The sequence below is a fragment of the Anopheles gambiae genome, chromosome 2 (assembly GCF_943734735.2).
Source record: "Anopheles gambiae chromosome 2, idAnoGambNW_F1_1, whole genome shotgun sequence".
Lineage (NCBI taxonomy): Eukaryota > Metazoa > Arthropoda > Insecta > Diptera > Culicidae > Anopheles > Anopheles gambiae.
In genome coordinates this window covers 66,484,256-66,500,337 of record NC_064601.1, presented here as the reverse complement: position 1 = coordinate 66,500,337, position 16,082 = coordinate 66,484,256, and the positions used below count along the sequence as shown (strand labels likewise).

Genomic DNA, 16,082 nt, shown 5'->3' with positions numbered 1-16,082 from the left:
CCCAGTTTGATGAGCAACCCATAGAAATGAATGAAGGTCGACCGGCGCGGAACCGACGGCCGCCACAGGCACTGGCAGATTTTGTTGTAGACATTAAGTGATGAGAACATCATGGGGGCGTGTGGTGTTTGGCAGCCCTGCACTTTAATCAGTGACGTGCAGGTTCAGACAGCTCCGACAACGTCAATCTGTCAAAGCGACAAACCGCATGAAGGTGAAATAAACGGGCATTAGACAGAAGACAACCAAACGGTGTGGTCATCATTTCTATATCACAGGAAGAACTAAAGTTACGCCATCAATACCTTAGGGGGCGTCCATAAATTACGTAACGCTCAAAGGGGGGGGGGGGGGGGTTAACTGTAGCGTTACGGTTTGTTATATAGGGGAGAGGGGGGGTTCACATTCTGTTACGTAACGTAATACAATCCTATCACTGGTCACTGACAAATGATCGCCCACCTGGGTAAGTTTTGCACTTTTATTTCTTTATATCTTTTGATAGGGAATACGAACTTGACATTTATAAAATACCAAAACAGAGGTTTGGCAGAAAATTGCCATGAAAAAATCCACCGTGTAATACAGGTTTAAGAGCCGTGTGTCTCAGGTAAAGACTGTAGTTTTCAATCTTACAATTGAAGCCAATCTGGCAAGATGTCTAAAAATGCTCAACATACATATTATGCGTTTCTTTAATTATAAATTTTTTATCTAACTTTCCTTTCATTAATTAAACATTAATTTTAATTAAACATTAATTAAAACAACTCTGCATACTTTCTAAAAGCAATCAAATAAAAAAATATAAACCCATATTTTTTTGTATTTGTTGATGCAAAACCAAATTAAGGGGGGGGGGGGGGTTTCGATCATGCGTTACGTAATTTTGGAAGGGGGGTCTCCTCCAACGTTACGTTTTGTTACGATAGGGGGGGAGGGGGTCGAAAAATCCCAATTTCAGCGTTACGTAATTTATGGACGGCCCCTTAGTTGAAATCAAGTAGCCATTGGTCACAGCAAGCGTGGTTACACTGAATTTCGAATCAATGTAGTCTAGTTGACTCTTAGAACGGTTTACATCATCTTTCAATCACTCCCACAAAGCCATGTTGGAAAATACGGGAATGCTTGAGCTTGCAGTCTTAGTCTGAACTAGATTTAAAATTTTTTTAACTTTAAATCGGATTACTCACAAGTTGACTTCACCGCGTGAAGTTAACTATACATTCTAATTGCTCTTTCACTATCGGCTTTCACTGGTATATATTTACTTACTTGCTTACTTACCCGGCGCTATAACCGCTTTGCGATTTTGGCCTGCCTCAGGCCCAAGCGCTTCAAAACGCTCGAAAGTAATAAGGAAAACAGAATATGAAGTAGCCTTCTACTTCTCGTTCTAGTTTGGTTGCTTAAAATCAGAAAAATGTAGAACATGTGAGTTCCAGGAAAGAGCAAAAAATGAGTTCTCGAGTGTACACACTCACACGCGACGACTCACGCTTACGTTCTCTGTTCTACGCCTCCCCCCCCCCCCTCACTCACCCGACATATCTATTTTTAGAACATCACTCACTTCCATCGACCGCGGTCGATGTGACGACGCGATGTGTGTCGTCGCGTGTGTGTTGTCGATTTGGTCAGAAAAACTTTTTCTTTCACACCAAATCTCTGACTTGGACCGTCGGCGTTCCGATTGGACCATCGCGACTTTGATCAGTGTGCGCGGTTTAAACGACCTTTTGTATTGTGTTGTACGTAGCGTGCGCGGTTGTACGTAGCGCAAAATTTTCAGAGTGCGCGGAGAGTGAATGTGGTTTTTTGGGGGTGGGGGAATGATAGAGACAAATTTCGCTGCACATTAACACATACATTCTCACTGCACGGGTTGAACTGCGAATACTCAGTTCTGAGAGAATATACTCGAGCGCTCGCGCATGAGTGCAAGCAAGCGCGGTATAGAGGATAGAGGGAGACAAACGATTATTTTGCTCCAAGCTTTCTACTTTTGTCCCGTTGGGGGAGTGTCCGAAACCGCTCACGGTCTCGCGCCTTCGTCTGCCAGTCCGTTATCCCGGCCTTAATCCCGGACGCCTCCACGCCATCTTGCCACCTCAGTTTGGGCCTACCACGCCTCCTCTGTCCTTGAGGACGGCCTAACTTTTTACGGGCCTGGGTCCGTTTCCACGCCTACAACATGGCCAGCCCACCGGAGCCTGGCGAGCTTGATACGCTTGATACGCACGACAGAGGGGTCGCCGTACATCTCATCGTACATCGTACATAGCAGCTCGTCATTATAGCGGCTCCTCCATTGTCCTTCTGCACATACGGGGCCAATTATCCTTCTGAGCGGCTATCCTCTCGAACGCGGCTTAGACGGTTTCGTCAGATTTGGACAGTGTTCATGTCTCAGAGGCGTATATGAGTACCGGAACTATATAGGTACTATATAGTGCCAGCTTCGTCCGTCACGACAGGTTCTTTGAGGTGAACTGATTTTTCAGGTTGTAGAATGAGCGGTTGGCAGCCAGCATACTTGCGCGCAACTCTGCTTCCATGCTATTGTCGTTGCTGATTTTTGACCCAAGATAGGTGATTTCTGGGACGACTTCAAAAGTGCGTTCACCCATGTGGACGTCACGCCTACGTAGGTTCTGATTATTTATTGGAAGGCCCGCTGATGTTGCCACCATCAGTTTGGTTTTGCCTCGTTTATCTGCAATCCGAGGTTCTCTGCCGCCTGCTCGATCCCTTGGTAGGCTTCTGCTACATAGGAGAGCCGCAGACCAATGTTGTCTATATCATCAGCGTATGCCAGGATCTGGGTTGACTTATAGAAGATGGTTCCCGTAGTCTCCACCCTTGAGTCGTGGATAGCCCTCTCTAGCGCCAAGTCAAATAGGAGACAGGCAAGCCCGTCCTCCTGGCACAGACCCTTTTTTTTTTTTTTTTTTTTTTTTTTTTTTTTTTTTGTTAACGAAGAGTGAGCATATTCCATCCCCCTCTCCGACTCACCCAACTCGGCCGGTACGCTTGTGGTGCGTATTACTTCTTGCGGAGTCGTGTAACCTGGCACAGACCCTGATGGTAGCAAAAGGTCCTGATAGTTTTCCATCCACCCTCACCTGGCAAATGACGTTGGTCATAGTCATTCTAACTAGCCTTATCGGTTTGGCCGGGATTCCAAAAGAGCTCATAGCGTCGTACAGTTTTACCCTGGCTATGCTGTCATATGCAGCTTTAAAGTCAATGAAGAGATGGTATGTTTCGTTTCTGTATTCAACCATCTTCTCCAAGATCTGCCGCATGGTGAAGATCCGATCAGTGGTAAATTTTCCGTTTCGGAATCCTTTTTGATAGTTTCCGACTATCTCTTCGACGTGCGGGACAAGGCGATGCAGTCCAACCTATCTCCCTTACTGTATATGGGGTAGATGATGCCGAGATTCCCATCACAAGGCATCGATTCGTTATCCCACACCTCAGTAACAATTTGATGAATCTCGTTTTCTAGTCGTGCACCTCCAGTTCAGTTGCAATTCCGTCGCAATTCCGTTGCAATTCCGACCAGTTCAGCTGCAATTCCGTCAGTTCCGGATGTTATTTGTTATTTTTGTTATTTTGATATTTTGTTATTTTGTTATGTTATTTTTCAGCCGACGGATAGCCTTTCGTGTTTCTTCTATGCTAGGTGGCAGTAGCATGACACTAGCTGGTATCGCGAAAGAATTGGTTTAAAATTAACAGTCGTTAAAAATTAACCAGAGTCGTTAAAAATTGCTAGAATTTGGCATCGCGAACGCATTGAGTTCATTTGTTAATTTTAACGACTGGTCCTATGCCGTCGTTAAACAAACGACTGTCAAGAGCGTATGCGATACAAATTAACAGTCGTTTAATTATACTGCTCGAATTTTTTCCCCGTGTTTGCCTATATGCGATATCGAGCAGTCGTTAACTGTTTTGACGGTCGTTTATTTTAACAGGAATGAACAACAAATGAACTCGGTTAAACCAAAATGAACTTTAAACGACTGTTAAAAAGAGTTCATTTATTCGCGATGCCGGCTACTATCTGCTTGTGGCGCTTCTAGCTGTTCGTTAAGCGGGTCGTTGAGTAATTCATCAAAGTATTGAGCCCACCGCGAGATTACATCTGGCTGGTTACTAACCAGATCACCATCTTTGTTGCGACAGCAGGTTACCTTAGGTTACCACGTTGTTTCGGTGACCTGGTATCGGTTGGTAAAACTTTCGTGTCGGCCCGTACGCCTCTCAGGTTTGCTCGAGTTCCCGCATGTTTTGCTCTTCCAATGTTCTTCTATGCCGTTGCTGCATTGCTCGGTATGCAGTATTCTTACGTTCGGTCACTTGTCTGCATTCATCGTCGAACTAGGCAGATTTGGAGTCCGTGTTTTCTCCGCCCCCATTGGTACGGGGGCGGGCAATTCTACAACGTACACTGGTGGACATAAAAATAGGAACTTTTTTCTGTGACCGAAAGACATAGTTCTTGTCAGAAATATTTGGTAGCCCTGAAAAGGACTGTTTAAGTGGTTGTTGGGAGGTGGTGTTGCGGTGTTCCACAGAGCGAAAACACATTCTAACGGTCAATGTGTTGACCGTTATTCGCTATCACTTCCTGACAGCGTTTGGCCATATCGCCGATGAGGTTACGGCATTCGCTTCTGGGTATGCGTTTCCACATAACCTCGCAGCGTGTCCATAGATCATCGGCTGAACGTGCAGGCTGGTTCTTAAGCTGATGCTTGAGAGTTGACCACAGATTTTCAATCGGGTTTAGGTCAGGACTCAACGCAGGCCACGGTAGAACTTGCACATCCTGGTTTGCCAAAAAACATTTAACTGTTCGCGATGTGTGCTTAGATTCGTTATCATGCTGAAAGATGTAATGCTCTTCGTCTCCGAATTTTGTTCGGGCGTATGGCAACATCTTACGACTAAGTATTTTTCTATACCCTTCCGAGTTCAGTGTCCTGTTGATACGGAACAAAGGACCCGGGCCGTGCCAGGAAAAGCAACCCCACACCATTACGTGGCCGCCTCCGTGACTAAGGGTTTTTATCGTATTTTTCGGATGATACGCCTGATTAGGAAGGCGCCAGACGTATTTAATGCCGTCCGAACCATCCAGATTGATTCTGGACTCATCCGAAAAAATGATTTTGCTCCACCAAGAGATGGATGCAGCTAAATGTTCTTCGGCAAACCGAATGCGCGCTTCTACGTGGGGCGGCAGCAGCTTACAAACCTTCCGCGGTCTCCGGTCACAGAACCCAGCGGCGTAAAAAACGGCGAGACACCGTTTGCGCCGAAAAGCTCCTGCTTGATACGAGCGCAAGTTTTGAAAGGATCCGCCCTGATCATCTCAACAATCTGCGCGTCAACGTCGGCCGTTGTTTTTCGCGGACGACCTGTCGATTTACCCGTAGCCTCGCTACGAATGGCGTTGTCCACAAACGTCCGCGAACGGCCGAACGCCTTGCAGATTGTCTTGATCGGCACGTTCTCACGATATAGCCCCTGAATGTGTTTTCGCTCCTCTGGTGTGCAGTGCTTTCCGCGACCCATGATGATTTTGTGGAATTTTTAAATAGCAACCTTTCACCTTGACCACTGATGGAAGAATGAAGCGCAACACGGTTTGGCTCTCCTTTTATATTGCCACAAAACGCTGCCGGCACTCAAAACTCAGATAAGTAGCGCACCAAAAATGAGAGTATAAAAGGCAAAAATCTTCTATTGCAAATTCAGTACGCCTCGAACTGTTGGCGATGACACACCTAGTGCACGCAAAAAAAACACACAATTTTTTTTTCCTATTTTTATGTCCAGCGGTGTATCACTAAGCCAACCAAGTAGTGATCGGAATCGATATTGGCTCCTCGATATGTTCTGACATTTAACAGACTTGACTATCGTCGTCGGCTTACTAACACGAGGTCGATCTGGTTGAGGGTTACTCCATCCGGGTAGGCCCATGTAACCTTGGGGATTTTCTTGCGAGCAAATTTGGTACTTCCAACAACCAAATTGTTCCCTGCGGCAAACAGGACCAATCTACCATCATCGTTACTGTGCTCATGCAGACTGTGACAGCCAGTGTATTGGCGGTACATTGGCTCCCTAAAGACCTTTGCATTGAAGTCCCCCAGTATGATTATGAGGTCATGCCTGGGGCACGCATCTATATTTCTGGGGCATTGCGTAGGGTCGGAATCGTTGGTTCCGTTTCGTTGATTCCTTTGGCTTTCCGTAGTCTGGTATTACATGGGACTAAGTAACTGGCCCCGCGCCCACGTGACTGTTTTGTTTAGCCTCGGGCGGAATAGAAAATTATTTCGGGCCAAATGAAGTAGCACGTCAGAATAAAAGAAAACTTCTTAAGTGAGATGAATTATGCAGCTCACATCGCAAAGTGATTTGGAAACCCTGTACTTTTGTAATAAAGACAGCATTTCGGCTGCTAATCGACAATAAGACAAATGAAGCCAAAATTGTCGCGGAACACTTTTTGGTCGTCTAGAAGTGTTGCAAAACACAGACAAGAAAGTTACTCGTTTTATTTTTATTTTACAATTAGATATATATATATATATATATATATATATATATATATATATATATATATATATATATATATATATATATATATATATATATATATATATATATATATATATATATATATTTCCTCAATCATTTTACACAATGCTCTTGGTTTTGAAATTGTTGTCGCGTGATGTTGTGATGGATGACCGCTGACGATGTTTTGAAGTCTGTCTGAAGCCGATTAAGCTTTTCTACCGGTTTATAGTTTCATAGTAATTGCTTAAAATATTCTTGCAGGCTGATTGCCTGATAGGGTGGACATATTTTCACTTCGGCGATTGAGTATTACTGAAGAAACAGTAAACATAGCAGAAAACATAATGCTGTGACGCTCACAAAATACAAACAATATTTCCTTCTAGTCGTCCCGCGTATCATTTTTTGCTTCTGCGGATTGCCATGTTAGCCTAGATTCATAAAATTTAATAACAATTTGGGGACATTTTACGTTGGCTTGCTCAGCGGGTACTAAGTCAGCATTGGCAGCATTTTTCCATTTCATCAAAAACATCAATTTTCCATGTTCATCAGTTGCACCTAAAATAAAAGTATAGAGAAGAGAATTAAATAAGACAACAATCGTGTGAATTAATTTGCAGATAAAATTAAGGGGACACGGAAGTTTACTATATACAATTTTATTGGTACAGAACGCCGCACCAAGAAATTTATTTTCTTCACGAATGCTTTTCTAAATCTTCGAATCGAGGTTGTAGCTTGTAGGGCCAAAACATAACATTACGAAGTAAGTTAATTTGACTGAAGGCTAAATACACCCTTTTCGAGCCCAAATAAACAATGTTAAGGTGCTATTGAACATTGTTCAACTATAAGTAAACATTTAACGTCCAACTGAAATACTGCTGATTTTCAGAACTTCGTTCAATCGTAACTAAACAAGTGATACCCCTAAATTTATCCGTTTTCTTTATGAAGATTAGACTTTTGTTAGTAACTTCATTTGCAAAAATAGTCAATAATTTATCCCGATACCATCAGGACTAATAACTGACTTTTAAATTAGTACAACATAAAATGAATGATAAAATGAAGTTAAACAAACGACTTCTTCTTCTATTTGGCGTAACGTCCTACGCGGACATGCCGGCCTGCATAGGCTTTCGAGACTTAATTCATTACCACGTAGCCGGATAGTCAATCTCTACTACGGGGGGACGGTCCATTTTGGGCTTGGACCCATGACGGGCGTGTTATTGAGTCGTTCGAGTTGACGACTGTATCACGGGACCGCCGTGATAAAAAAAAAAACTAATTGCAACGAAATAATCATCGAAGAAACGATCCCGGATAGTATAAACGTACGTTAATATTAGGGAAAGCAAATGTTTAGTTGCGATTGAACAATGTTCAGAAATCACTATGTAAATGTTTACTCATAGGTGAACAATGTTCAAAGGCAGCTTAACATTTTTTATTTGGGCTCGAAAACGGTGTAAGATTTTTTGGCGAAAATATCAGATCCCGTAATGTAATAATAAGGTCGCAAAGTATCATGTTACATATATCTTCAAAATCTAAAAAAACCTAGAACTTGAAACGGAAAGGGCCCCAAAGATAGTAAGCTATCTTGGTGAATGTGAAGAAGCATATTTAGACACAATGATAAGTAGATTTTTTTATTAAGACTATTAACAACTAGACCGGTAAATGATTATGTTGGTAAAACGATTGAACTAGGCATAGTTTCTCTTAAATAATTTAGCAAGCGTAAAGGCCGGGCTCCATTGATCGTAATCCGTAGCGTAATTTCGATTTTCACCAGCGCATCTGGCGGCGGCTGACTGAAGCATTTTGCCAAGCAATTTGGAGCCGCTTCAGAAAATACGTTATTTTTTCATGTTTTTAACCTAATTTGGACAAGAATAGTTTTGTAAAAGGTAGATTAATATGTTGTGCAAGTATTTCAGCAGTTTTCGCATAAAAAACGGTGAAAAAACTAATTAATTTTGAGATTCAACACGAACATTCCCCCGACGACCAAAAAAAGCTTCCACCAGCCGCTGCCAGATGCGCTAGTGAAAATCGAAATTACACTTGCGAGTACGATCAATGTAGCCCGGCCTTAAGAGAAGATGGTAACGGGGTAGAAAAAAATAACGCTTTCATGCCTCTTTGATATGATATTTAAAAAAAAACCAGCATGTACACGTCATGCCTATCCCTGAAAGTTGATACTCCACTCCCTTCAGCTGCTTCTTTACCCAGTTATCATCGTTTAATGAACTTCTTCTTCTTCTTTGGCACACAACCGCTGTCGGTCAAGGCCTGCCTGTACTCACTAGTGAAGTGAGCTTAGCTTTCAGTGACTTATTGTTACCATAGCAGGATAGTCAGTCCTACGTATGGGGGCACGGTCTATTGGGGGATTGAACCCATGACGGGCATGTTGTTACGTCGTGCGAGTTGACGACTGTACTATCAGACTGGCTCAAATGGTTTGTAGAACAAAAAATGATGGAAAATACTGGTGAAAACCAGACGTTAGAGTAAAACATTTGCCTATAACATGTTGATCTTTTGGAATTTTCATTTTGGTTGCCAAATCAACCAGATACTAGGGTAACTGTTCCAGTATTTGGCAGGCTAGTGCAACAGTTTCACAACAAAAAAACAATTTTTTATTAGTTTCTATGAAAATGAAGTTATTTTGGTTGAACGTGAAAACGTTGACGATACCGGGATCTGCGGATTTGTATCGCAAGACTGCGGCACACTTTGTAGGGTACATTATCGCTTCCCAGGGACATATGGTCTTACAGCAGTGATTTTTTAATTTAAATTTTGTGCGCCCACTGTTTAGGTTTTGGGTATCGTCCCGGCATCGTCAACGTGTTCACGTATCGTACACGCATTCTTGCGATTGACTCCCGCCGATTCATGAATGTGTCCCGCGGTCTTGAGTTCTGTCGGAAAACCATGTAAAACATGAAAAGGTATGCAAACTCGTACGATTTACGATCTACCGTCCCCGTGCCCCCGTAGCAAGGATTGACTATTTGGTTGAAAGAAACTATTAACTGCATAGGCCGGGCATAGGTCGCTATGCCAAAAAGAAGAATGTACAGCACATTTCAATTCTCTCAGCCAATATGTTAGGCATTGCATTGATGAATTGGTGCATTTATTATGATAGATAGTCATAAGAAAGAGTGCTAGATAATATGCATCAAAAGAAACTTAAATTTCGCGTATGATTTCTGAGATTTTTCAAGAAAAAATATTAAAAACTTACCAATAATCTCTTCTGGGATCAATCCGCGGTCAAAGCCTACTTTCTTATCGCTCGTAGCTTTTCGTTTAGCTGGGACAGCTTTAGGTTCTTCAGATGAATCCTTGAGCTTACTTTTCCTTCCAGAACTTTCTTCTTTGGCTGTTGATACATGAAAAGAGGATAGCTGAATGGTTTTAACGATGCAATGTATAATACTTCTTAACATTCAGTGGCTTGCCTTCTTTTTTTTTTCGTGATTCTTTAAAGGCCTGTATCAGATCATCGCAGTCAAGATTTTCCTCCGGTTCCCAGGTGTTTTCTTCTGACGAATAACCTTTCCATTTCAGAAAATATTCAACCTGTTAAAGAATTCAGTATCAATATATGATATGACTTTTCACTGTAGTACGTACTTTGCCGTTGACCACTCTGCTGTCCAAAATTTTCTCGACGGAAAATTCATTTACTTCTTCAACCGGCTCCTCCGGTTTCAGCTTTTTGTTACTCATTCTAGTTCCAAATTTAGGGACACGGCAACTGCACACTGAACACAATAATAATTATCGAACCCTGTACGTATAGTTTAGTGTAAAAGGAAAGAGCTTGTTAATAATTATTATAGAAAGCTAGTTTAATGCACGGTTAGCTGCAAAGCAAAGCGTGCGGTGAATGACCTGTAGTTTATCTATAGTTGTCTAAAGAACGTAATTGTGAGGAGCACCCAGGGATGTGCACAACATACAATATGATATAAGGTTTATTAGTAAATTTATTGCCTTTGGAAGAGGTTTAATGAAATCTAACAACAATGCTGAAAAATGAGGATGAGCATAAATGCAGCTCAACTTTGCGCCCAAACAAACTTGTGACATATGTCATTAATAGACGCGGCCTTATGCAAGGTAAAATATAGAAAAGGTATCTTCTCAGCATTTGGCAGGTTGCCATTTCGAGATTCAATTTGACAACAGTCGTCCAAGGTGGATTAAAAATATCAGGTGGTGGAATCTCAAGGTGGATTGTAATATCAGGTGGTGCATAGGGGCCTTTGGGGGGTCGCCCAAGGAGGATTAAAAATACCAGGTGGTGGATTAGGGGGGTCGCCATAGTTGAGGGACTTTACGTCATTTTAGAACCGTTAACCATTGGTTTCCGCACGCAAAGCTTAGCAAATAGAACAGATTTCTTTGTTATTACAGGGTGTTCTAGATAAAGTTGACAGTTTCTGAGGGAATAGGAAAGGAATTTTTATCAAATTTATGTTAAATATTTAAAAAATATTTTTCTACAAAGTTTAGCTTACCATGTTTGCCGCATTTTTTATTCGAAGAGCCCTCCCTGCGCGTCGATGGCCGCCTGCACCCGGAACCGCGCGCAAGCCCGGACAACCATGTCTCTGGAGATGGCCGCAAACACGGCCTTTATTCTGGCCACCAGCTCCGCTTTGGTATTGCAGGACGCCCTGTTGGTGTCCCGCTCAACTGTGCCCCACACAAAGTAATCCATAGGATTAAGGTCAGGGGAGCTGGGTGGCCAAACGTCGGTGCTGGTGTATTGGTCGAAATTGGCAGTGAGCCATTGGCGTGTTTTAACGGCAGTATGGCATGGTGCTGAATCCTGCTGCCAAACCATTGGCCACCGCCCATTGGCCACCGTATTGTTTTTACGGTGTTCAGCGAACTCATCGCCGCCTTCCGAATTTCGGCATTCGTATAGCCGGCACGAACCATCATAACACACGTTACGCGCTTGTACAATTCGGACGGGTTCCACATATATACGGAGCAAGACATTTTTTACACTTGTTCGCACAACTTTTAGCAATTGAATGACATATCAATCATTTCGATACGCCAACTCAACCTTGAGTTATAAACCCAAAGGCAAGGTGTCAAATTTAGCCCGGACACCCTGTATGTGCATTTTTGTGTGTCTAGTGATTTTATCGAAAAAATGAGATATATTAACAAAAGATTTGATGATTTGTTTATGCATGAAATTTAAGATCATGTGAGTATCCCAAGTGCCACAAATCCACTAAACGACCACTTAACGGCTTCTAAACGACTCAAGTTCGCTACCTAAACGGAATATAGAAAGACTTCGTTTAGCAGACGGCAAACGACTCATGCATTCTAAAAATAGCAAAAAAGCTGGTGGCGCTCTCTGTTGGTGGGATACCCCAACCAGTTGAGCCTTCATCGCTTGGAGGAGAGCTTTCTCATTTCCTCTGTACTGTTGTATGGTTTCGCATTGAAGTTATGCATCGCTAGAACTAGAACGGCGATACGATTGTTTAAATACTAAACTCCAACGGAAACCACCAGTACTGAAGCAAGTGAGATTTGAGTACAGGCGGTCCCCGAGATACACGGTTAATGGGGACCGTAAACGGCCGCAAAATACCGCGTATCTCGAATTTCCGCGTAAGTCGAATCTCGTGATTTCCAGCTAAAATATCACTAATTTTCGTGTAATTTTGCAAGTAGGAGGCGGTTTTAGTCACTTTATGAATTATTTGATATGATTCTGACTGAATATAACTGTTTTAAACCTTTTGAAATAGTTTTTAACATTCGATCAAAACGGAAATTATTTGGCAATTTGAAATTGATGTGTCAAATCAAATACAATTTGCTCAAAGAATTGTCAAATTTAGAAAACCGCGTATCTCCGAATCCGCGTATAAGAGGTACCGTGTATCTCGGGGACCGCCTGTAATGGTCGTTGGTGTTGATACCCACGTATCTGACCACACGACCATTCATATAGATTTTTGCTCGGAAAGTCAGAAGGCTATATCCCAAGCGCCACAGATTAAGCTTAAACGACTAGAAAATTGAATATCCATAGAAAAAAAAATGAAAGCTACAGCTACAGCTACAGCTTCATTGGTTTGATCAATAGATGGCGTATTACAACTCATCATTATATTGTTATCCTTTTCTTGCAATGTGTTTCGACAAGTTTCATCTTATCATGATCTATATAGCCTTCTAACTTTCTGAGCAAAAATCTATACGAATGGTCGTGTGGTCAGATACGTGGGTATCAACACCCAACGACCATTATTAAAATCTCACTTGCTTCAGTGCTGGTGGTTTCCGTTGGAGTTTAGTATTTAAACAATCGTATCGCCGTTCTAGTTCTAGCGATGCATAACTTCAATGCGAAACCATACAACAGTACAGAGGAAAAGAGAAAGCTCTCCTCCTAGCGATGAAGCTCCACTGGTTGGGGTATCCCACCAACAGATAGCGCCATCAGCTTTTTTGCTATTTTTAGAATGCATGAGTCGTTTGCCGTCTGCTAAACGAAGTCTTTCTATATTCCGTTTAGGTAGAGAGCTTGAGTCGTTTAGAAGGCGTTTAGTGGTCGTTTAGTGGATTTGTGGCACTTGGGATAGGTCATGATAAGATGAAACTTGTCGAAACACATTGCAAGAAAAGGATAGCAATATAATGATGAGTTGTAATACGCCATCTATTGATCAAACCAACGAAGCTGTGGAGCTTTCATTTTTTTCTATGGATGTTCAATTTTCCAGTCGTTTAAGCTTAATCTGTGGCGCTTGGGATGAGTTCTAATCTCACACAAATTGTCCATACGGCTCGTAAAGAATGAGGAATCAATGTGAAAATTGAAAAAAATAATGATATCTTAATTTTTATCATCAAAATAACACATTTTAATCCATGTTCTTATGTTATATAAGAACTCGTAAAGTCCAAAATATATTTTTAAATAATATTTAATCGAAAAAATGGGGTAGATATATTATATAAACAAATTTAATCCTTTTGAATAGTTTTTGAATGAATAGTTTGAATCCTTGGGACCTTACGTCAAGTGACGAATTGTCAAAATGCACTAGAGTCCACCACCTGATATTTTTAAATCCACCTAGGGGGTCGCCATAGTTGAGGGACTTTGCGTCACTTTAAAACCGTCAACTAATGATTTCCGCACACAAAGCATAGCACATAGAAAATATTTCTTTGTTACTACGTGCATTTTTGTGTGTCTATGGATGTTATTGAAAGAGTGAGATACAGTGGAGCGCCGTTTATTCGGGCTTCTCGGGACTTCGCCCGGATAAGCGAATAACACGGATAATGAGTCAAATGATATAGTTTATCACCAATTCCTGGTTATTTTTTTGAAATTTTTCTTATTTTTTGATAAAAACAACCCAGTTTTTATTAACTTTATGTTTTATGAAAGAGAATTTTTAAAATTTGCTATGAATTATAGTGTTTTTTGTTATGGCAATGTGCTCTTATAACCGCTATTTCAAATATCCTCCTCATAACCCAATGTCACTTTTGTATTGAACTGTCATTTCTCAACAGCACGGATAAACGGAAAGCCGGATAAAAGATACCCGGATAAACGGCGCTCCACTGTATATTAACAAAAGATTTGATGATTTGTTTAGGCATGAAGTGTAAAATCATGTGAGTAAGGCCGAAAATACACGGACCGGAATTTCGCGGCCGCGGAATTCCGCTTGCTGAAAAATGTATGGATATGACAGTTCGGGAAAGTTGCTGATGACACTTTGTACATGGGTTTGACAGCAGGCGGAATTCCGCGGCCGCGAAATTCCGGTCCGTGTATTTTCGGCCTAAGAATTCTTATCGCACACAAATCATACATGCGGCTCGTAAATAAGGAGGAATAAATGTTAAACTTGAAAAACTAAATGACTTCTTAGTTTTTATCCTAAAAAATCTTGAAAACACAAAGAATTATAGAACAAATTCACGGAATAACATGAAATAAATCTTAAATCTACACTTAAATCTATGTTTTAATGTTTAATATGAACTCTCAAAGCCTAAAATATATTTTAAAAGAATATTTAATAGAAAAAATAGGGCAGATAAATTATATGAACAAATTAAATAAATCTTAACAAAGTTTGAATATTGGGGACCTTACGTCAAGTGACGAATTGTCAAAATGCTCTAGATTCCACCACCTGATATTTTTAATCCACCTTGGTAATGTTATATATCAAGTCTGATTTCTTGCTTGATTGCTGCCAGAGCGCTGCCCTAACCGATGTTTGTATTAGTGTAGGGAAATGTCATGACTGGACTTCGAACTAATTTGTGAATACAGATTTGTTTATTTACATTGTATGAACGTACATCTGAGCAGAATAGTTTTACTTTTGTATGATTCAAAATTACTCCAAGGACAGCTTCTACATTCTCATATTTAAGCTGTGCTTCAGTACTTTAAAAAGCTACGATGTTGCGGACTCATTTAAAACGTGGAACGGAAAAATGGTTGCACTTGACAAACCTTCGGTGCAGATCCAAGTCTGCTGCCGGAAAACAATGCTGGAAATGTAGCAGTTCAGATATTAACAATACGTTTTTTTGTGCTTCGTGCGGTGTGTTACGCGAGTCGGCTGAAAAAGAAGTAACTAACTTTTTAAAGACAATCCTGATGAACCAAATAGTGTGGATTTATTATTAATCTGATTTATGCACAATTTTAGGACTACTTCGAACTATTGAAACTGAAGAAAGAGTTCAACATAGACACTTTGAAACTCGTACAGAACTATCGCCATATCCAAAGTATGATACATCCAGACAAGTTTGCTCAGAAATCAGAGCATGAAAAGGCAATCGCATTAGAATGGAGCTCTTTAGTTAACAAAGCGTACAAAACACTTTCCAAGTCCATTGAGAGGGGCAAATATTTACTAACGCTTAATGGAGTAACTATATCTGAAGACAATACATCACTTGATAAAGAATTTCTCTTAGCAATGATGGATTTAAATGAATCAGTGGAGGATGCAGAAACTGCCGATGAACTAAAAAATATAGCTTCAAATGTATCTGTAAATATTGAACATCTGAATTTAAAGCTAGTCCAACACTTTAAAGCCAATGATTTGGATGGCGCTAAGGAAGCTATCATACGTTTAAAATATATGAACAACATTGAAAGGACCGTAAAAGAAAAGCTTTTACATCTTAATCTAAAGTAGTGAACATCTATTATAATATGCAACGTGTAACTACGATACACGTCATGCTCAATTGTGTGTTGGATGGAATAAACCACTTTAATATTTGTTGCAATTTATGGGTTTTCTGTTGCTCTGAAAAATTTGTAATATTCTGTTATGTAAATTCTGCGGCGCTATTTCATTCGCTTATAGAATAGTCCATGCAGCAAAAATGACGTT

The 16,082-nt window shown here is 41.0% G+C and overlaps 2 protein-coding genes across 3 annotated transcripts; one reads left to right on the top strand and one right to left on the bottom strand.

The window, feature by feature from the left end:
* Positions 1 to 6,794: 6,794 nt before the first annotated feature.
* Positions 6,795 to 10,832, bottom strand: LOC1278505 (chromobox protein homolog 1). Of its 2 annotated transcripts, none has more exons than XM_061644665.1 (5): positions 10,543 to 10,832; positions 10,282 to 10,438; positions 10,107 to 10,227; positions 9,890 to 10,027; positions 6,795 to 7,173 (listed from the first exon to the last, which is right to left on the bottom strand). In XM_061644665.1, the coding sequence occupies exons 2-5, from the start codon at positions 10,375 to 10,377 to the stop codon at positions 6,995 to 6,997; spliced, it is 534 nt and encodes a 177-aa protein (XP_061500649.1). In that variant the 5' UTR covers positions 10,378 to 10,438; positions 10,543 to 10,832; the 3' UTR covers positions 6,795 to 6,994. The 2 variants fall into 2 exon arrangements, with proteins under 2 accessions (XP_061500649.1, XP_061500650.1); XM_061644666.1 differs by having other exon boundaries at positions 10,645 to 10,785.
* A 4,090-nt stretch (positions 10,833 to 14,922) lies between these two features.
* Positions 14,923 to 15,975, top strand: LOC1278506 (iron-sulfur cluster co-chaperone protein HscB). Its single transcript, XM_318106.4, has 2 exons — positions 14,923 to 15,301; positions 15,381 to 15,975. Exons 1-2 carry the CDS (start codon positions 15,128 to 15,130, stop codon positions 15,879 to 15,881), a joined length of 675 nt encoding a protein of 224 aa, XP_318106.3. The 5' UTR covers positions 14,923 to 15,127; the 3' UTR covers positions 15,882 to 15,975.
* The last annotated feature ends 107 nt before the right edge of the window (positions 15,976 to 16,082 follow it).